Raw genomic sequence first — 23,036 nt, 5'->3', positions numbered from 1 at the left:
TTTGAAGCAAAGGCTAGAGGCAAGTTCCGTATTGAATCAAGATAGCATTATATATATGGCCAATGAGGCACTTAAGTTTGTCTATCACTTCATCTTATATCACTTAGTCACTAAAAGTAGGATTAAGTTGAGAGTGCCTCAAGCATTATTATTATATTTACTGTCATTGCTACTAATATTAAAAGATAAAGTGATTTTCCTAGACTCACCTACAAGTATATATGAGAGAGCAGAGGTTTAACATCAAATCCAGTGATTATGACTTAAACCACATCTTCACTGGAAGCTGTTTTTCCTCCAATGTGCTGAATCTAGAATCTGCTTCTCTGATCACAATATCTTATCCCCTTCACCCCCCGCCCATGTCGCCCAACTCTTTTTTTTTTCTGACTCCATCATGATCTTCAGTCCCATCTCCCCTTTTTCCAAAGATACCCCACCTTTTAGTTCAACTTTCTTTGCTTTACAGTCATGATCTTGAGAAGGTCAGTCCACCTTAGAATCAGCAAGTTGCTTTGAAAAAAAAACTAAGGATTCTTTTTTTTTTTTTTTTTTTGACAGTAAGCTCAATATGAGCCTCAGGGTGATGTAGCCAAGGCAATTGTGTTGTATTAAGGACATAGCTTCCAGGAATATAGCGGTGATGGTCCTTCTGTACTCTGCCTCTGTTATGCTTCATCTGCAATATTCTGTTTTGTTCTCCCATGGTTTAAGAAGGACAGTGACAAGCTACAGAGTGATCAGAAGAAAACAGCAGAATGATAGTAATGGGCTTTGAGCCCATGTCATATGAGGATAGCAGAAAGAAACTAGGTGGACAAAAGAAGACTCAAAGGAAACAATACAGATATGTATTTTGTAGGGCCAGCTTATGAAGAGATTAGATTTATTCTGTTTAATCCCATGGAGTGGAACCAGGAACAATGGCTAGAAACTTCAAAGAAAACAATTTAAGCTTGATATTGGGGGGAAGGGAACATCCTAATAAGTACAGTTTTCAGAAGCAGAATGAGCTATCTCTGCAGGTAAAGAGTTCCCTTCATCCTCCTTGGAGATATAAGTGGACAATCCTTGTTAAAAGCATTGTAAATGGGATCCAAAGCAGAGGCTAAATGGCTTATGGGTATTGTGGAATTTGTTTTATAGAAGAGTTGGACCAGGTTGCCCATTCACTTTTCATGTTCTATGATCCTGCAATTCTGTTGTCCACTTTGTTGATTCTGCCCTGCTAATCCCCAAACATGGATCACTGAGCCAACCATTTTCTCTGCTCCTATCCTAATGTCACTAATCCTAATGTCCTATCCTAATGCCAGAAGATGTTAAATTGCTTACTGAAATACAGTCTACCTTTTTAAGTTTTCACAATCGCATAATAGTCCTTTTATTCCTCTCTGACATACTGGTTGTGTGATGCTGGACAAGTCACTTAACTTGTCAGTGAGCTAGGAAACTCTTTAAAATTAAGTTACAGAGAAGATGTCCAGGTGTATGGGTGAAAAGAAATACCCAAACAGGTACAAATCAGAGACCCCAAAAGGGGAATAAAACAAGACAATTCTTTTAAGATCCCCATTTGAAAAAGAAATCCAAGAAGTATGGCTAAGGATTGCAGATTAGGCTGGGAAATGGTGTCCCTCAAAGCACCAGGTCTAACAACAAAACAATGAACATTTGCTAAATGTCTATTATGTACTAAAAACTGCGTTGGGTTCTTGGGAGAGTTAAGACTTACCTGGAGCAGCCTCTGGCTTGACAGGTGAGCCTTCCTCATTTGTATGTTCTTCAGCATTCACTGAAGGAATTTGGCCTTCTAGTGATGATGCTTCAACTACTTTCTCAGGTTTTTTCTCAGAGTCTTTTTTCTCCAACTCAAGTCTGACTTCTTTCTTGATAGGCCGGATGTTGCCAGGGGACGGGGGCCGTGCCTGAGCAGCAGTAGTTTTGGATGGGCCAAGTGACAAGGAGGATGTTGGTCTGGGTGTGCCAGGCAAATGAGACAAGGACTTGGATGGGTGCCTGGAAAAAAAATGAGGAAATGTGGCATAAAAGGAGACATGTCAGAATTACTCTTTGTACCAGCAACTCGATTTTCTTCTTTCCAAAAGAAAAAGTGCTGCTATCTTGAAGCAATCTTAATATGCTGATTTCCCTCAACTTATGTTACATTTATTTTAAATAGTTCTTAAACTAATTACATGTGTATATATTCTTTCCCCTAATAGAATGGACTCCTTGAGGTAAGAGGCAGTTATTTTTGCCTATCTCTCTATTGCTTAATACAGTGACAGGCAAATAAGTATTTCCTAATGGATCCCCAAGAAAGAGTTAAGAATATTCAATTATTTATTTAATTATGTCTCCTAAGTGGCTGAAAAAGGAAATTTGTTTACTTTTAAAAATGGGTGATTTCCCACCATCATCCCTAGTGTTTTTTTTTTAATAATAAAAGTTTTTTTTTAATTTTCAAAATATATGCATAGATAATTTTCAAAATTCACCCTTGTAAAACCTTGTGTTCCAATTTTTTCTTCCTCTTCCTCCCTATCCTCTTCTTTAGACAGCAAGTAATCCAATATATGTTAAACATGTGCAATTCTTCTATATACATTTCCACAATTAATCATGCTGCACACACAATAAAATCAGATTAAAGAAGGAAAAAAATGAGAAAAAAACAAAATGCAAGCAAACTACAACAAAAAAAGGAAAATACAATGTTGTAATCCACACTCAATCTCCACAATCTTCTTTCTGAGAACAGATGGCTCTCTTCACAAGACCATTGGATCTAGTTTCTTTCGATGAAAAAAATGAATACAACAAAATGAGAACAACAAAGCCTCTAGAAAGGAGCTCAGTTGAGGAATGGCAGCTTCCCATACCTGAGATGATTCTCAGGTAAAGTTAGCCTCTGGCACTTCACTTACCAAACTGTGGAGGGAGCTGGTGATCTAGTTTTGGGGTTTGATGGAGACAGGGTTCTTCGGATGCCAGACATGAGATGGAAGGGCATGTTTTCTCTCTCCTTTTCTCTTTTATGACCCTAAGTTGAAAAAAAAAAAAAAGAAACACACAAGAATTAGATCCTCTACAAGCAGAGACAACGAATTTATCCAGTCAGCATTTGGTGGTGGTTGTTGGTGATAGGATCAAATAATGCCTATTCTAATGTTTTGGGCAGGCTATCACAAGGTGTCACAATTTAAGCCAAACAAAAGGGCCTCCCAAGGTCCTGCTGGCTTGGAAACAGGGATTTGACCTTAATCAGCAAGATGAGGGACCGATTATGCTGACTCCATGATTCATAGTTTGCCCCTTAAAAAAAAAATTCGTGCTTCAGATCTAGGAAAAGTCTTAGAGTATAACTTAATTACCCGGATGCTCCATACACTTTAGAAATGTTTAACTTTTTTTTTTTTAATTCAAAACTCAGTTTCATCACCTTTTGTTCTCCTAAAACCTACCAAGGTGGTTTCTCAGATCTAGCTTTTGGTCTTCTCATATGTCAAAAGAAGTATTAATCTGTGCTCCCATTGCTGTCAACAAATACAGAGAAAGACTTACTCTCGTGCACCCAAAGAAATACCTTTTGTTTTTTTTAAATACTGATATTGTCAGAAGGCATTTCTTCATGAAAGAAATTGGACCCTGAGGGGCTGCTAGGTAGCACAATGGATAGAGCACCATCCTGAAGTCAGGAGGACCTGATCTTCTCAGATACTTAACATTTCCTAGCTGTGTGACCTTGGGCAAATCACTTAATCCCAATTGCCTCAGAAAAAAAAAAAAAGAAAAAGAAATTGGACCCTGTAAATCTTGGGTATTTTTCTAATCCTCAGTGGAAGTTCAGCTACTAAATCATGAATTTAAGTTATTTAAATCTTTACCAGAGATAAAGTCTGAAATCTGAGAAAGGTTTTCAACACTAGCCTATCTATAGTTTTGAATCAGGTGGTCAGAAGGTTGATTTTTTTTTTTTCCTTCAGAGAATCCATATTGGATTGGGCAGAGGCAAAATTCAGAGGAATACTGTTATATGCAGGGATGATGCTAGGCCACTGGAATTAAATAAAATAGTCATTCCATATTCAAAACACTTCTAATGAAAAATCTGGCCCTTTAACATCTGGACTAGAGCAAAGACAATAAATAAATACAAGTATTCTAAGGATAACTATCACAACAGCTGAACTAACTTATCCTATGCTTGAAATCTGAGTGTCTACCTGATTCTTCCATTGTTTCCTCAATCCCTTATCACCTAGCACTTTTTTTAGTAATCTAAAGAAATAGTCACTAACAAGAGATCCAATTAACCAATAATGCTAAGTTTCTTCTTAGATAAAATTGAAAAAGGAGATTTTCCAATATGGTAAACATAAGGAATTATTTACTTCTAGTTCTCTAGTGGTTATTTATTATATATGTATAAAAAACATATATTGTATTATATACTATCATAGTTCTCTCATGGTTCTAGGGAATCACTGTTTCAAGGTCTCCTTCCTAACCTTCCCTCTGGAGCCTTTTAAGTAGCACACCATTTTTTAACCCTTTTATTACACCTGTGGTCAGAGCTATCTCTGGGAGAGCTGATCCTAAAACAAATCAGATGGGTGTGCAATCAGCAAAGATCTCTCTCCCAGTCCTGCATACCATTTTTACATAGATAAGATCAGATGAAAACTTTTCCCCTTCAGATTTCTTTTTAAGGTGGAGAGGGTAAGGTAGTGGGAAGTTGTGTAGTTCAATAGAAAGAGCATTGGAGCCAAAAGATTTTGGTTCAAATCATGGATCTTTTAATCATAGCCTGTGTGACTTTGGGCAAGTCGATTCTCCTGTCTTAAGAGACACTAAATAACCTCAAAAGTCTCCTTCTTCCCTAAGTCTCTGAGTCTGAAAGATGCCTGAATGGGAAGGAGGCAAGCAAGTCTTAACACTCACACATTCTGGATTTTAACAAGGTGTGGCAGAAGGAATCTATTATTCATTTTCTATTTTGTCTCTTTTTAGGTTGAAGGAAGGGATAGGAAGTCACTGGAATTTACTGAGTCAGGGCCAAACATGTGCTTTACTAATCTCACTTTGGCAGCTATGCAGAGGTCTGATTGAAAGAGGGAAGAGACTGGAAGCATAGAGACCAATTGGGAGGTTACCACAATAATCTAGGTGAGAAGTGACAAGAGCATGATCATAGTAGTAACATTTCTCTGTGAGTAGAAAGGAGGAGACCACTGCCAGAGATGGTGTGGAAGGAGAATCAGAAAGCCTTAGCAATTGATTGAAAAAGGAGAGTATGGATGGGGTCAGTAGTTGAGAATTCATAATAAGGTGAAAATAGCTCATCAAAGCCTTTCCTGAAAGTAAGGTTCTACTAGGAAAAAGAGAGAGAGAGAGCTGCCAATTGAACTGTTTTTTTTTAGTGTTGAGAGACAAAAAGGTCAACAAAGAAAAAAGTCATTTCAGTTTTGCTCAGGGCCATTCCCAGTATAGTCTCCTTTAAATGTTATATTTGTCTAATAGTAAAAATTGATTTGTGACCTCATTAACCTAGATCTTCCACGTATCTATAGCAGAAATAATTTTTTTCTTCTTTCATTTTCCTTTTTTTTTTTTTTAATTTTAGGGTAAATTTGTTTTTTAAATTTTTATTATTATTATTTTTTTTTTTGCTGAGGCAATTGGAGTTAAGTGACTTGGCTAGGATCTCACAGCTAGGAAGTATTAAGTGTCTGAGGCTGGATTTGAACTCGGGTCTTCCTGACTTCAGGGTTGATACTATCAACTGCGCCATCTAGCTGCTCCCTGTAATGTCTTTTAAAAATGTTTTTTTAAAAAAAGATTTAAGTACTTTTTTTTTTTTTTTTAAATCTGGAATACTTAAGGATAGGGTTCTTAACATGGTACCCATGAACTTGTTTCTTTAACTATCCTAATTAGTTTTGTCAGTAATCCTGAAGAGGGGACACCAGAACTCTGAAAATCCTTGAAGGAGAAAATCTCCTTCAACTCTGCCTCAATAGGGGACCCTGCCCCAAGTCCTTTTTCCCTTAAATGAATTTAAGTTTTGACTGCTTGTGGGGAGGGGGGGGGAGAAATGAAGAGGAGACCCCACCCCAAGGACAAACAATTTCATCTTTGTTATCTGGGTGGGGTCGGCTCAGTCCTGAAACTCATTGAATTCAATTCAAATTCTAGCCCTCAATGAAACCCAGCTAGGAGCCAACTTGGGACTCCACTCACAGGCCTCCTTTAGCTAAATCTCTCATTATAAAAAGAGCCAAAGTAAAACCCTCTCTTTGCAGAGGTTCCAAAAATGTCATGCTAAGCTATGCTTGGCACCCCAAGGAGCCTCTGCCCACTGGAATACTCTTTTCCAGTGCCATATACTCTTTATCCTCACCTTCCTTAACCAGACTTTAACTTTACTTCCAATCCCCATAATAAACCTCTTTTATCAGTCTAGGTTTTTGGGTCTGTAAATTCCTTTACAGAGAACCTTTGCTTGCGCCAAATCCAAAGGGGTTGCAGGGGAGACAAACCCCTCTATTTGGTTCCCTGAACCCCGAATCTGACACTAGACCTTCTTTAACTCCCTGACCACCAGAAACCCTAGTTTCATTTGGGTTTCCCAAATCTAAACCTCACCAATCCTATGTACTTATTTTATTCAGTGAACATTATTCTAAAAAGGAATCCATAGATTTCACAAGACTCCCAAAAATGTGTCTGCCCACCCCCCCCCCCAAAAAAAAAATTTGCCCTAGGGGCAGAATTTCCTCCATTTATTCAAGGTGTGGAAGATGAATCTTTCAGCTAAGATCTATGGCTCTAAATGCAAAGCTAAACTCTCCCAATTGTTCAAAGTTAATTATATGAAATTCTCACATCAAAAAATTTCTTCACCTTTGGCAAGTGTCTCAATCAAGAATTAAAGATAGATTCTAGAACAATTGTTAGCACCAACATCAGGCTTGCCCAATCACACACATGTTATCCTCAAAGGTCTATGAAAAATCCTTTAAAGAGCCTTTCATCTTAAATCTCCATCACTCTATAGAATTAAAATTTTAAAATAATGTGTTCTAGGCTTTCATTAAACAAGCCATACTATGATCATGGCTAGATAATTAGTGGAGTCTTTCAGTTGGATGATGAATCAGTTAAAGCCAGAGGGAAAACAGAAAAAAAAAATGGCCATTTCTTCCAGTACATGTAAAATACCCATGCATTTCAAAATAAAGGAATCACAAACTAATCTCTAAACTACCTTATTATATGCAAGGTATGTAATGAAAAAGAACAAGACTGTGGCATCATCTCCATTAAGAATGGACATGTTGTTTTCCTTAATGATCAAATCATATAATAGACATATAAAAATCAAAGTTTAAGAGACTAATGGTCAAAGATTAGATCTGGAAGGCCCTTGGAGGCCATCTGGTTCAACCCCCTCATTTCACAGATAGGCAAACAAATGTTGTCCAGAAAACTAATGTGATTTGTCCAAGCTCATACAAAAATATCTTGAAGTGGGAGATGAACCAAGCGTCTTAATCACTGGGGATTCCACAATAAATTAACTTTCAACTAAATGCATCTTAAAAACACCAAGAGAGTACTAGTTTTGTAAATGCATTTAAAATCAGCCATCCAGATTTTACTGATGAGATAGAACCAAAGTGGGAAATTATTTTCATGCTTCTCTTTGGAGATGTTGTCCATTACCACAGGCAGGCAAAACACAGTCACCCTAGTGTTTGACATGACAATACCAGCTCAAGTCCATATGACATCGTGGGCTTTACAGATGACTTTCCTTAATGTAATCCCACGAGTGCTAGAGACTATCATACAGGAACAATATTTAATGATTCTCATTTCTTTGCTTAAGAAGTCCCAGTGACTCCCAATCTAGGATAAAATACAAATTTCTCTCTGGTATTTCAAGTTCTTCATAATCTAACTCCAGCCTACCTTTCCAGATTTATTACTCATCACTCCCCTTCACATGCTCTATAGTCCACCCACATTGTCCTATTTGCATTACTGGCACATAAGATGCCACGTTTCTTTCTGTGCCTTAGCAGAAATGGGTTGACTCCAGTACCTATATTAGACTCCCTTCTGTCCCCTACCTCTTTAGATTTCCCCAGCTCCCATCAATTATTTATTGTTTAGTTGTTTTTCAGTTGTGTCCTACTCTTTGTGACCTCACTTGGAACTTTCATGGCAAAGATACTGGAGGGGTTTGCCATTTTCTTCTCCAACTCATTTTTACAGATGAGGAACCTGAAGCAAGCAGGGAAATGAACAAACCATACATGTAAACACACATATGCACATATGTATATACATGCACATATAAATATGTGATGTTTGTATTCACTTCTATGTGTACATGTGATACTTACTCCTCAAAAACACAAGTCAAATAAAATTATCCTTACACATATACCTACATATATATGTAGTGTGTGTGTGTGTGTATAAATACACATGCAGGTATGTTTGTTTGCATTTGCTTCAATGTGTACATGTGATTTCCCTTAAAAAGTGAGGTAAATGGGGCAGCTGGGTGGCAAAGTGGATAGAGTACCAGCCTTGAAGTCAGGAGGAACTGAGTTCTAATCTGACCTCAGACCCTTAACACTTCCTAGCTGACCCCCGAGCAAGTCACTTAACCCCAATTACCTCAGCAAAAAAAAAAAGAAAAGAAAAAAGAGGTAAATTATTTACACATACACACATGTATACAAACATACTGTGTACACACACATGGAATTATGTGTTAGTTGTATTTGTATTTATTTCTATGTGTACATGTGATTCTTCCCTTAAAAGAATGTAAGATTCTTTTAATCAAAAGGTGTTTTGTTTGGTACCCCCAATATTTTGTATAGTTCCTGGCACATACTAGGTAAATAACAAATACTTATTAATTGATGGATTCTCAGTCATTTAGCAGCCATCTGTCTACTGGATTGTATTTGGAGTAGTCCAGGTAAGACAACTTTGGGTGGTCTCAATGCACCCAAACTAATTTCCTAGCATGTACATGTACCTCCCTCGCTTGCCAAAGATGATCCCACTTTTGCAGTCGGAGAGGATATTCTTTACTGAGATTTCCTTACTAAGCAATTGACAGTACAGTGTATGTGTTGTAGGGTAGGGGTTGCAGGAAGAGCTTCATGTAGAGGCTCAAATTTTAGCTATATCTTGACTTTTGAGTTGGGGATTCTAAAAGTTGGGCATGAGGAGAGCACATATTCCAGGTACTGGGGCCAGGGTACAGCTGCTCTCCCCCAAAGGTTACTTGGATCTCTCTGTAGTTCTAATAGTCTGTTGGGGCTGCACCCATATTAACCCATTCCCAATGATTACTCACCATTGTGTTGTGCAGAGTTCTCCTTCGCCCAGTACCTTCGGGTGGTGTTACAAAGAGTTTGGGCCGGTCAGCTGGATTTCTACAATGTGCAGCTTTGTAGGACATAATGTTGATGGGGCTGCAAGATGCTGAACGAGGACAAATGGGGATAACTAGGATGCAGTTGATTGTTTTACACAGGGTAGTGTCAGAATTGAAGAAGGAAAGCCAGAAGCGAAGTGCAGGAAAAGGAGCAAAGCCGAAAGAAGAAAAGGAAGGAGAAGATATTATTATCTCTAGGTAACCCAGAACCATCACTCAATTCTGCCCATGGCCCCATGAACTCATGATGCCTTCAAAAGAAATGAATGGGATTCAAATGAAATGGATGGATATGTTGTGAGTGATTCAGCCATATTTAGACAACAAATCAAAAATCCAGATGTAGCCAATAATGAAAGGCAGCAGGCAATGGTCTTATCTAATAAATGATGGTTCTGGTTAAAATCTACCTTCGAGGACACAAGAATGGTTTGTTTCAGACAAACACAGGATTTAAGGATGGCTTAAAGGTTATGTAAAAAGAAGTCAGATTTCTTCTAACTAGCATTATAATGGGGAAAAAAAAGACAGAGAGACACACAGACAGAAATACAGACAGAGACACAGATAAACAGAGATAGGTACACACACACACACACACACAGCAAGCCAGCCAGCCAGCAAGCCACAGCATAACTATGCCAGGAGGAAAGTTCAGCAGCCTAAGGAGTAAGAATAATTTAAAAAAGATAAAGGTTTTAGCTATAAACCCACAAATTACATGAGTGATACTTTTTTTTTGTGTGTGTGTTTAAAATAGACAGCAATGTGTATGTAAGCACACATTTTGGGGGTAATAATAAACACTTGCTAGGACCTTACAATATGCTAAACACTGTGCTAAATGCTTTATTTACAATTATCTCATTTGATCCTCACAAGGACTCCAGAGAGATAGGTGCTATTATCATCCCATTTTGCAGATGAGGAAACTGGAGCAGACAGTGATTAAGTGACTTTCCCAGCATCAAAGAGCTAGTAAGCCTCTCAGGCTGGATTTGAACTTAGGGATTCCTGATGGCTGATGTAGTGTTCTAATTGTGAATCTATAATCATCACTGCCAAAAAAAAATCAAAGATAATCTTAAACATGTGAGCATATTTAAAATCTTTAATCACTCTTACATATATTTTAGCTTTTCTAAAAGCACACTCATTTCTAATCAAAAATAAAAATTTTTTGAGCTACCTTTTAAAAAGCACAGTCATTTATCACTTTCTGTCCCCCACAAAATGAGTATTACCATGAAGTATATGTTTTTATAGCCTTAAGGATGCTAAAATAATATACTACACAAGAATCATTATGTAATAATGCATGTAGATGATCAAATGTATTTTCAATTATCTCAGATGGCAAGGCTAGTCTTAGTTTTCAGGCTTAAGTTTTCCATTTTTACTATTTAAATAAATATTAGGTATATCTCTTGATCTATTTATAATGTGACCAAATATAAATTTCTATAATTTGGGGGATTGTTCATGAATGCAAGAGATTATACTTAAATTTAGAGGTTTGTAATAGGGACATTATGAACAGGGACATCTGCAATCAGAGATTTTTGAATTTTCAAACAGCATACTCTCTCATCCAGCGGCATGTAGGTTTGATATACAAAAGAAAATTAGTTCATAATTGTATGTTTTCTCTAATTAAATTATGGGATATGCCATCGGATTTTCTTTCAGCTAATGGCAAATTCTGCAAGAGCCTCAAAAGAAGTAACTACTTGTTTTTCAATCACTTAAAAAGTAAGTTTAATTTCCTGAGGGGAAAATCCTAACGTCTAGGTTCCAGAGCTTCTTAAGCTTATGAACATTGTCACTCAATATTGTCATTCGTACAAACTAAATCTTTCCAGGGGATTAATGACCAAGAGGAGGCATACATAGCCTTAGGCAAAGCCAGGGGCCATTAACATCCATTTTGAAGGTGAAACCTATGACTTTGGAGCCAGCATGTTTCTGTTTTTATTTTTTCCCCCTCAGGATTATTGATCAATTGAGGCTAATGGCCCCTGGCTCTGCCTAGGGCCATGTATGCTTCCTCCTGGTCATTAATCCCCTGAGGGGGAAAAAAATAAAAACAGAAACATGCTGGCTCCAAGGCCATAAGTTTCACCTTCAAAATGGAATGAACCATCCAGATACACCTTTTCCCTTCTGCTATAAAATGCAATGCAATTTCAGCAGGTCTCTGAAGAATATTTTCTGAGAATATCTTGGATCTATGCCAATCTCATCATTCCCATTGGTTTACAGTTTATCATGTAGCAGGAGATAATATTAAATGAGAACATGAGAATATATTCAAATCTTCCCCAGTGTAGCATTTGCAAAATCCCAAATCTTAATTGTTTAAGGTATCATCCAGATAAGGTGGACAGTTTTAAATTCCTCTTAGGGATGCAGTGAGTTTCTGGTCTGTTAAGTGTTTCCTCTAATAGGTAGATCTCTTTAAATGACTCATTTTGTAATTTCAATCTTCTGAAGAAATAATCTTACCCTAATTTGTGCTCATTTCCTGCCCAAACTCCTTTATCATAATATACTTAAATAATAGAGATTTTTAAAAAGTGAAAATGTCTTTGAAAAATCCTCCCTCATGTCTCAAGTTAACTCAAGGAGAAACAGTGGAACAACCTACTAGTTTAGTTCAAGTGATCAGGGATGCAACACATAAAAGATGAAATAACCTTTTACAATAAACGATATTGCTTCCTTATGGGAAGTAACTTAATTTCCAACTACTATTTCACTGTAAACACCATATTTAAAACATGCTTGGCAATTTTCCCTAATCCTCTCAAAACATTTGAATTTCCTGAATTCTGAAAAACTGCATCTGCCTAAACAGGCTTCTGTATCTTAAAATAAATGATCACTCACATTTCAAGTGTTTGGGTTGAATGATTATAGAAAAGTCAATTGAAGGTAAAGGCACATAAAAGTGCCATGAAAGACTTTCTTCATTCTATAACTGGTATATTGCCCATGTCAGTAAGAGGTAAGGTATCCCTTTTGCTTCTGAGATGTGAAAGCAGCTAATACCTTACTTTATATAAGTGGCATGGAAAATTACATGGAAAAATGTTGTAGTTTTCAAAATACCCTACACTTTTATGCCTAGTTTTCTTCATTCCTGCAGTGATTAGGAAAAAGAGGTGTAGCAAAGGAATAATCCTAAGGAATGGAAGACTAAAAAGAAAGCAAAGGAGAAATAAAAAAATTAAGATATTAACATTAAAGTTAATTGAAAGATTTTTTCATACATAAGCTCCAATGGAAATAAGAGAATCTCAAAAATTTTGTTGGCATAAGAAATGGACAGACAACATATTAGAGTACAGTTAAGCAACGATCAGTAACAATGCAATATAAGGTTTATCTTATTACATTGAGTAATTAACATAAAAGGAAGTACATGGTTCATACTGCAGAGAGAATTATGTGAGTAAATCCATTTGGAAAAAGGAAAACAGGTGAAAGGAATTGCAAAACAGATAAACTGTAAGAATACTTGATGAGAATTACTCTGGCCAGGTGCAATGATGAAAGGAGGTAAGAAAATAGGGATCACTTGGGAAAGGAAAAGAATGAAGGAAGAAGTAAGGGCTCTAATGAATGTTAATGGTATACATAAGGAAATAAGTAATTCCCAATCGGCAAAAATGATTGGAGATCAAACAACACATAATGTAGACATAATAAATCACAAAGCCATACAACCATTGTGGTGTTCTTCATTTAAGTATAAATGAAGATAGTTTTGTTTGATGACTATGAAAGGATGGAATCAATGGGCAAACCCCCAAAACTATGGCTTTTAAAATCAGAATTCCACACTTTTAGACGCTAGTAATGAGTTTGAAATGATGAGAAGCAATATGGTCTAGCTCTTTAACTGAACACCCATTATGCACAGATGGCTGTCCCAGGGACCAGGGAGAGATAATGAGATCTGAAATTTTGCAGATGTAGATTTCACTTCTTTCTCTGTCACAGAATCATCCTGGAATAAATCCTTTAGTCTTTCTAACTGCTTCATTTCTGCTATGGGAATAATCATACCATGTACCTTATGTGCCTCATAGGGGTGTTGTGAGAATTATGGGGTTAGAACTAGTAAAGTCCTTTAAGTGCCTTAGATGAAAGATAACTATAAAAGTATAAAGTAATATTATTTGTGCAGGCGAAAAGGACAGGAGCTTGCAGAATCAAAGCATCTTTAGGAGGAATTTTATGTAAATTATCTGCAGTTTTCTAATTGGAGAAGGCAAAGGCAAATGGTTTGGTCACTTAATCCCCCTATATTCAAAGGCATTTGGGAACAGGTGAATCAATTCAAGATGAAAGATGTCTTGGAGAAATTAAAGTACACTTTTCTAATAAGTATAGCTTTACATTAATTCACAGTTAAATTAATTGACCTGTTTATGTGTTGTGATTTGAGGTTCTTAAATAACAGCTTAAAATAATCCACACTGGAAATTTTTAAACTTTTTTTCCCCAAAGACTGTTACAAACCTGAAATGTTGTACACTTCAGTTCACACAACACCTCTCTGAGGCTGATGATGTATTCTTTAAGTTACCCATGGATGACAGACACGAGGAATTTTTGTTGCCTGAGACCACATGAAAGAAACCATATTTTGTTATACCTAAAAGACTTACCCTTTGATTTTATTCTTCTAGATTTTAGATCCAGATTCTTTATAAGGATTAGTACCAAAATAACTGATACTCATTTCTATTTTTCCACTCAAATAAAGGCATAGGAATGAAAAAAGGGGAAAATTTTCAGCTATATATCTGCCATGAACAGAAAGAGGGTATCTAGAAACATCTGATAAACAGCAGGAGGCTCCCTTCTGTCTCTATGGGCATCTGGTGTCCAGATAAAGATGCTAAGACTTTGACAAGAAAACAATACAGATAGCATGAAACCCACACCAAATAGATAAATTTCCAAAGTCATTTCACCTGGCGAGGTGCACTTCGGAGAAAGCTGAAATTTGATTAGACCAAATGGTTGTTTAGAACGCTTTGAAAGGATGCTCAGCTCTCCCCAGAAGGCTCCACTTTGTAAAGTTTTACCTGCATCTCCAGACAAGGCAGCGGTGCTTTTACTTCTGGCCAGGAACGAATGTGTGGGCGTCAGGAGTCTGTTTACAATGCTGCTCTCCCAGGGGCTGAGCTGCAGGCGGCGAGCTAAATGTCACCACATAAGCAAGATGTTAGAGAGCATTCTTTCCACAGATGAGGGGACTCAGCACATTATCGCTACTGTCTCCACACTTCACGTCTTGAAATGACACTGGGGTTTCTGGAAAATGAAGTCTGCTGAACATCACCATTAGGAGTTCCTGAGAGGATCAAATTATCTACTCTGTACCCCTAAATGCTGTGTGCATCCCATGTAAAAGGGGCTCTAATCAACCACGGTTGAACTGAAACAGCCCATTTCATCACCTACCTTAAACAGGTACTGTTCTTAGCTGCCACTAAACCATGATAGCTAACCCAAACATTCCTATTTTGTTCCTGATTACCCCCAATTTTGCTCAACAAACGAAATAAACATTTTGACTGTAGGCTTAGCATGTGCCTTCTCTTCCCTAGGCAGGTGGTTATCTGTAAGATATCCGGGCATCAGATGGGGGTATTTGTATTAACCCACCGAAGCAGATTAGTAGATTGAATCTATTGTTGCAGAATTAGCCACAACAAAGGTTTTGCCAGAATATTAGGAGACTTTCATCTGAGTTAAACAAACAAACAAACAAACAAAAGGGTTCCCATTGAAGATCACTAGATAATCATAACTTCTGTTTCTATTAGCACTTTATGTTCAATAAAACACCTTTCAGGTATACTATTTGAACAGATCCTCACAACAACCCTGTGAGGTAGGAGCACATGAAGAACAGAGACTCAGAGGACACTGGCTTTGCTCATAGTTGCACAGCTAAGAAGTGGGAAACTGGGACTAGAACCCAGTTTCCATTTTCAGTCAATCAACCAGCACTTATTAAACAATTACATGCCAGCATTGTGCTCAGTGCCAGGGATACAAAGATAAAGCTAAAACAATCCCTGCCCTCTAGGAGCTTACATTCTAATGGGGAAAAGCATTCACATATAGGTATATGACAAGACATATACTCCTCAACTTTTAACTAAGCAATAAGAAAAACAACAACATAATTTTAAAATGACAGACTGCTTGGCAAGCACTTTATGGTGCTTCTATTCCTATATTTCTATTCAGCACAGTTATGAGAATGGCTTTAAGTTATAAATAGGGCTCTCCAGGTCCCTGACTTTCAAGCCACATTCAAATTTATGATGGAAGATAAGGTTTACTGTTGGAATAAGATAAAATTAAACACAAGAGCCATAAACCAATTTGAAGAAAAAAAAAACCTCCAGATGGCCAATATCAATCCTGAATACTCAAGCGAAAATTATACAAAAGGAGGTAGGCTAAAGTAACAATCAAGCCTTGACAGCCAATATCAAGAAACATATATTGATCCTTCATAAAATCACTCAATTCTTAAATCTCTATTACCTAAATAAGTTCAGATGATTAGAGAAGTTATAAAAATGATTTCCTTAAAATATCTTAAGAGAAATGAGCAAATTCTGTGAAGATCCAATGGAATACAGATTCCCTTTTTGTATTTTGGAATATAGTCCCCTAGAAAAGGTCTTGAAAAATGTACTTTAAAAAGTACAATAGACTGAATGCTTCTTGTGGACTATTTTGTTTTGGCTTTGTATCTTCAGCACCTAGAATGGTGATTAGCACCTAGTAGGTGTTTAATAGACTCATGCTAATTAACTGAAGGTGACACCTACTAAGTATCACAAGTACTAGGTTGTAGCATCATCATTTCTTCCAGAGTCAGTTTTCTTAGGTTAATGTTTTAATGTCAGATTCTCAAAGGAAGGGCACTTGACTTCCATTAGGAAATTATGTGGGGCAAAACTATGAGGAAAGTCATGATTATAATATCAACAATAGGAAGGAATTCCATTTCCTAAAGCATAATTATGCAAGCATATACTTAAAGAATTCAATCCTGTTTTTTTTTTTGTTGTTTTTTTTTTTCTATCCTTGTTCACTCTAGGGATAAATGAAAAACACTGTTAGATTCGGGCTTTCTGGACTGAATCCCAATAATTAAAGTATCATAATTGTCAGAGTAATTACTATATAAAATGCCATAAAACATTAATAAAAGAATGCAATTGTAACATCTATAAATCTGTGTGAATCCCAGTGAATGAATGTGACAATAGTTTAGACTTTAATGACAGTATAACTCTGTATCTAATCTCTATGGAAACTACTATAGCCTCAAATTAGAATACATTATATTAGAGTAAGAAAAAAAATTAATGGGAAAAAGGTGAACTACATTAAATGAAGGTTTTCATCACATAGTATTTTGAATGTGTGTGGGGAGTGGCAAGGAACTGAAGCAGAAAAAAAAAGAGAAGGATATAAGAGAGGTTGACAACTCTCTTTCCACTTTTGCTTTCTAGCCTCTGAGGGATGAAGCTCAACTTTTCTTAGTTGTAACTCAAAAATTCAAATTGTTTCCTTCCAGAAACTCTCTTTCCTATTTCTCATTTTTCCCATTCAAGACTGAATGGCTAAGCACTAATAGCACATGCCAATCTAAAACTTTGCTTCTATATAAGGATTATTTTTTCTTTACATGTCACTCATTTACTATTGCAGAATGAAAACTAAATTGTATCCATCAAAATAAATAATGTTAAAATGTGATATAGCATCATGAATTTATTATTTTATCTGACTCATTATTTAATTTGTAAAGTTTTGTAATCAGAACCTTGTTATTACTAGAAAATAATTGAATTAACAGAATTAGAATATGAGCCATGAAATCCACCCCCCTCAAAAAAAAAATTACAGAGCTGCATTTTAGCGTCTAAGAATATGCATTTCTATTGGGCTTTTTCTTAAAGTACCAATTATTACGGGCTGGTGCTAATTAGGAAGTCAGATATTGAGAGTACTATTTTACTTAGCATACCACCATTTTTTTTCTTACTCTGCAACAAACACTGAAGTAAATTTGACATTGATAGTGTATATATATAAAAACCCAAATTGTAGATGGAAAAATCAAGCCACAGAAAACTAGATATTTTGCCACAAATTACACAACGATAAAATCCACATACAGAATCTACGATTTCAGCATTACTCTCTAGTCCCCAAAGTCTGTGTTCCTTTCATGCAAAACTATTTTTCAAGTGTCATTTATTATAGGAATTATTCTTTTAATGAAATAGCTCCTTTACAATAAGTATATATGTCTCTAAGGAGTTCATAGGGATCCATACAGATTCCTTTGTCCCTGTAATACTGCTTTCAAAGATACACTATGTAAGATTCCAAGACATCATTTAATAACATATGATAATGCTGGTTTAAGAGATTGCTGGGTCAGAAAGTATACCATGCCTCTTTCCTCCTCTTAAAATAATCTGTAGAGGTTTATTTTGAGTTTAAGAATTAAGAAGATTAAGTATTATACACACTTCTCTTTTTTTTTCTTTTACCTAAAAAGGAGAAATTTTAAAATTTATTGTAATTTTCCTTATGATTAAGAGACGGTAAGAGATGGTAAGAGATTCTTCTAAAGCTTCTTAAAAAGAAATAGATTTCCTCCAGAAGGTTCAGGAGCAGATCTTTGAATAATTGTATGGAAAAAGTTTTAAAAGTAAAAGCACTATATACTCACAAAGGACATGTTGCTAATTTGAAGTTCATACAAGTAAAAATGTCTTTGATTTTATTTAAAAAAAAAAAAAGAGTGCTTTCCTTAGAGCCCTAGACTTGGAACAAGAAGAGATGAGCTCAAGTCCTGCCTCACACATTGATTAGATGTGTGACCTTAAGTAAGTTAGAATCTCTTTTAGTCTCAGTTTCCTCATCTGTAAAATAGGGATAATAGAAACACTTACAGAGTTGTGAGGATCAAATAAGATAAGATACTTGGAAAAAAAATCTTAAAACTCTATCTACATACTTGCTAATATTATCATTATTATGCTTCAACATGTCTCCCTCTGAAAAACTTGCTAAGCAAGAAAGATCAAAGAGGATGAGAAATTAATTAAAAGCTCATAACCTAACAATTTCCAGTGACTAAAACTATTTTGTGGCTACAATATCTCCCCCCCCCCCCCCACTTAGCAAGTCACAATCCTTCTTTAAAGAAGAGTATTTCTTAATTCATTTCCTATTACAATGAAGTTTTATCATAATACTCTCTTAAAGGCTCAAAATTCAAAAGAAACACAAATTTCATAGGTATCTTTACTTGACTAAGTTAGATTATATGGACCATTTTCTTATAACTAGGTGGGTTATGACTTCACTAAGGTTAGAAGAATATTAAAATATCAAACAAGACACACTAGTGTGTGGGAATCGGTGGACACAAAGTTAATGAATAAGCAAAGATCTAGGATATATGAAATTTAGCATGGATGTAGAAGATGAGTAAGCAATAAAGTTTCTCTATACCACTAGATCAGTGATAGATAAAATGATTTAACAATGAGGCTCCTTGGGTTGGGTTGCCTAATTTCATTTCAATGAATAGATCAAAATGATTTTTAAGTAATATGCCAACAACAATTCTTCTTTCACAATTAATAGAAAAGAAAAATTCCTTCCTATCTCAAATCTTACCATTTTAGGAATGAAATACAAATTCAGAATACTTCCACAAATTGGTATTATTTTAAATGTATATCTGTTGACAAAAATAAAACAATGAAACAACCCCCAAATCCTTGACTTCCTCAGATCCACTGTAAGGGAATTGCTTGACTTCCTGACATTGGTGCTTAATCTTATCACCAGAACCTTTGTTTGGGGAGTCCTGGTGAACCTGGACCTGACTTTTCCGTTTGATCTCGCCCAGGAGCCTCAGCGATATCAATGCTTTCTTGATAAAGAGGCAGAAAAGAAGGATCTACTAAATGGTACCTTATTTCTGTCTTGTTCTGTTTCCTAGAACCATGCCTAGTAGTCAGTCTCCTAATTCTGCTTTTCTTATTCATATAGGGTTAATCTTAAATTTGTTGTGTTCTGATCCTTATTGCAATCTGCTACATGGTCTTCACCTGCCTCTGAAACCCAAAGCTTTCTCTGTAATTCTTCATCAAAAAGAAATGATTGCATTTAGGGAAAAGTCCTCCATGAATGGATCCCCATGAAATATATTAGCCATTTACAATACAATAAGAACAGAAAAAACATGGCTTTTAGTCACTGCTCCACAGTAACCAGTTTGACCTTAGTAAATTGTTTAACTTTTCTTCCACCTCAGTTCCCTTGTTTATAAAGCAAGTAAAGACATGGGGAGAGAGGGAGGGAGAAAGAGATTATACTTCTTATATTATACTCTTATAAGATGGACTTCTTAAGCCCATTCTAGCTTTCAGATTCTATGACTCTGAAGTCAATCTATTAGGTTTTGTCTTGTACATTCTATTGCTTGCTGCCCATCCATAGGACTTTCTCTATCCATGACCTGATTTACTGACATAAGCAGCTTAGCACTTGTCCCTAACATTCCTAGGGGAAAAGTTAAACAGCCTCTTGTTCTCCTATCAACACCTGCCATGGCACCAGGGACATGCTGAACAGATCAAGTCCATAGAAAGTAAACAAATCAAGTCCATAGAAAGTAAAGACAAATGGTTAAAAAGACAGCTTTCCTAAATTGCTTTTGTTGGCCTTAGAGTCCTATATATACAACTATAAACACTATTTGGAAAAAAGGACTTTGAACACATGGTTCTTCCTGCAAAGATAATTACTTCTTCCACCTTGTGACTTTTCCCAACATATTTTCAATATATCACAAATCACCATGAGAGAAATTAAATGAGATTTTGGGGAAAGTTTTGTAGAAGCCACAAATAAACTGTGAAGGCTAGCAGATGATACAGAAGAAGTTTAGAAACTCAGAAATGCTTAAAATATATGTATAATATTACATAATTAGAGATATATTTTATCTTTTGATACTATAACAATTTAGACTTTTCTGGGATAAAGGGAGGGTCAAAAAATTTGTGGGTTTTCCAGTTAGTAGGGGCATCTTAATCTTAATCTCTGTTATTGAAGGGATAATTGTATGTGAAATCATTATCATTTAATAGTATTGTCTAGATTGTATGTCAAAGATAATCTTTGAATGTAAATTCAAATAACTTAGAAACAGAAATAAATAGGGTTTGTGTTAAGAGAAGGAACTCCCCCTTTCCTTTTTTTTTTTTTTTTTTTTGTCCCTAGGGTCAAATATTTAAAGTTAACAGTAACTTCCAACATTTTTATAACATTCTAACATTTTACATACACGATATGAGAATATACAATATGAAAAGTATAGAAATATACATATACACAAGTATAGAACACACAGACATTTTATATATATATACATGACAATAAACACTGAAATTTTCCAATCAGTTTCATAATGAAAATTTCAAAGTAATCAGCTTGTGATGTTTATTTTAAAAGAATGTTTTCATATTGCACAGTAAGTCAGCTTTAAAATCTTGATATTTCTTATAGCTCAGCTTGTGATAAGTGTATAATATATACCTTTAAAAGAAGCAGGATTTTTTCCCCTTCTATTGTATATGTATACACAAAACTTTAACTGCTAGCATCTCATGTACTGTAAATCCTTGCAATGAAAGCAACTCAAAATCTGAATGAAATGCTGCTAATTGGAAGGCTGTGACTGATTAATTTGTGAAGACATTCTGGAAATTAAGGCAAATCTCAAGGCTAAATGAATTGACATGAAAAAGCAAGAACATAGACACATGAAATGCAATAAAAAATGTCTGGTTCAATGAGAAATAAATTGAAACAATGAAATTTACCAACATGAAACACTTGAAGTGAGGCTTGGAAATTCAAAACCAGGCATTCCCACAGTACAGAAAAACAGCCAAATGACCACGTGGCTAGAGCCCCAATAAATGTTCTCAGAAAAGGCCACGTGCATTTTTTGTGGATAAAGTGGGTAGTTTCTGGCGCTGTAAACTCTTTTACTAAAACTTGACAGGAAGCACCATTTTCACCGTGTACTAAATGCAATCATTCAGCCAAGTTCTAAAATGAAAAATGGTCTTCTCGGCAAGGAAAACGTTGTTCGGCGCTTAATGCTTTTTTTAGTTTGGAGTTTTTTCTTCCTATTTAAGAAATGTAGGGAAGGAAAACAACTTCAGATGCTTAGTGTAGCTGTAAATATGCAAAAGAGCCATTAGGTAATAAGACAGAACACTTTAAAATTTTCCTTTTGACTGTACCTCTATCTGGAGAATTTAGTAATGTTGCAGATGAAGAGGAGAGCCGCTTGCTAATGACTGGATCAACATGTTTCGAAAGATTCATTGTTGAAACTGACCGCCTGTCTGGATCTAAAACAAATGGAGATAATGCTAATTGACAGCCCACATGCAAGACCGAAGCTTTCTAGCTGGCAGATGAAAGGGAAAGCTAGGTCTGGATGGATTCAGCTCTATTGCTAGATCACTTAAAATAGCACAGTTTTCTCAGTGGATGTTTGATGGGTAACTTAAAGGCTGGGCAGGAAATTCCTTTCTTTGGTAGGACAAACAAAGCCAGTTTTGGGGGCACCAGTTTCTGTGTCAGCGAAACCAACTGGGATATAGTAGATTAAACTAAAGGGGCCATAGCACATAGGGATAACACAATGCGCTTATTTCATTCTTCTTGGAAAGAGTTAGGATGGAGGAAAATCTCCCTTCCAGGAGGATTAAAGGCATAAGCCTCTGTTGAATTTAGAATAGTATCACTGGAAATCATAAAGGTGATCACTATATTATGATACCTCTCACCTCTACCCCCAATCCCAACCTCCCTGAGCCAAAAACAAGTGGGTATGACTCTCCTAGGGAAAGCAGAATAACATATTGCACAAAAGTAAAAAAAGAACCAAAAGTTTGGGGGTGTATATATGGAAAGTAGCTCCTAGCAACTAAATATGTAATTTCCCCAGGACATCAAAGCAAGCTAACAACAATACTTTTGAGTATCCAAAAGAAGAAACTCTTTCAAGGTGTGGAAGCTTTCTGCCAACAGCATCCAGTTTTTGAAATAAGACTACTAAGGACCATCACTTGTCACCATCACACACTGTTGGGAGCGGTCTTACACAGCACAGATAAACTATCTGCGCTCCTCCAAATACGCCTTCCAAGAGAGAGAAACAATTAAATTAAGTGAAATGAGATCTTATTGTCTTGATTCTCATAACTTATGGTTTGTTGGCAAATTACTATCATGTATTACATGCACAATCAAAAGGGGATAATAGTGACAGAAATGGCAAAATTGAATCTAGCATGCTGTGAGTAGAAAAGAATCCACTCATGCTCATTGTTACATGGGTTCTATTGAAGAACACATCCATTTAATAACATATTAATAAATCATAGAAACCCATTAAGTTTTTGTCTCT

At 36.0% G+C, this 23,036-nt stretch overlaps 1 protein-coding gene across 7 annotated transcripts in view; it reads right to left on the bottom strand.

Moving 5' to 3' along the window:
• The window catches only part of MAP7 (microtubule associated protein 7), a 237,560-nt gene that overhangs the window by 32,884 nt on the left and 181,640 nt on the right, over window positions 1-23,036 (bottom strand). For 3 of the 7 annotated variants that reach the window (XM_031964212.1, XM_031964210.1, XM_031964214.1), the window contains 5 exons: window positions 21,862-21,972; window positions 14,572-14,685; window positions 9,392-9,543; window positions 2,931-3,046; window positions 1,736-2,019 (listed from right to left, as the gene is read on the bottom strand). In XM_031964212.1, coding sequence (XP_031820072.1) covers window positions 1,736-2,019; window positions 2,931-3,046; window positions 9,392-9,543; window positions 14,572-14,685; window positions 21,862-21,972 — 777 coding nt within the window. The remainder of the gene's footprint in view (window positions 1-1,735; window positions 2,020-2,930; window positions 3,047-9,391; window positions 9,544-14,571; window positions 14,686-21,861; window positions 21,973-23,036) is intronic. The other 4 variants (XM_031964211.1, XM_031964215.1, XM_031964216.1 and 1 more) reach the window with 3 other exon arrangements.

Source organism: Sarcophilus harrisii, chromosome 4 (assembly GCF_902635505.1).
Source record: "Sarcophilus harrisii chromosome 4, mSarHar1.11, whole genome shotgun sequence".
NCBI lineage: Eukaryota > Metazoa > Chordata > Mammalia > Dasyuromorphia > Dasyuridae > Sarcophilus > Sarcophilus harrisii.
This window is presented reverse-complemented; position numbering and strand designations above follow the sequence as displayed.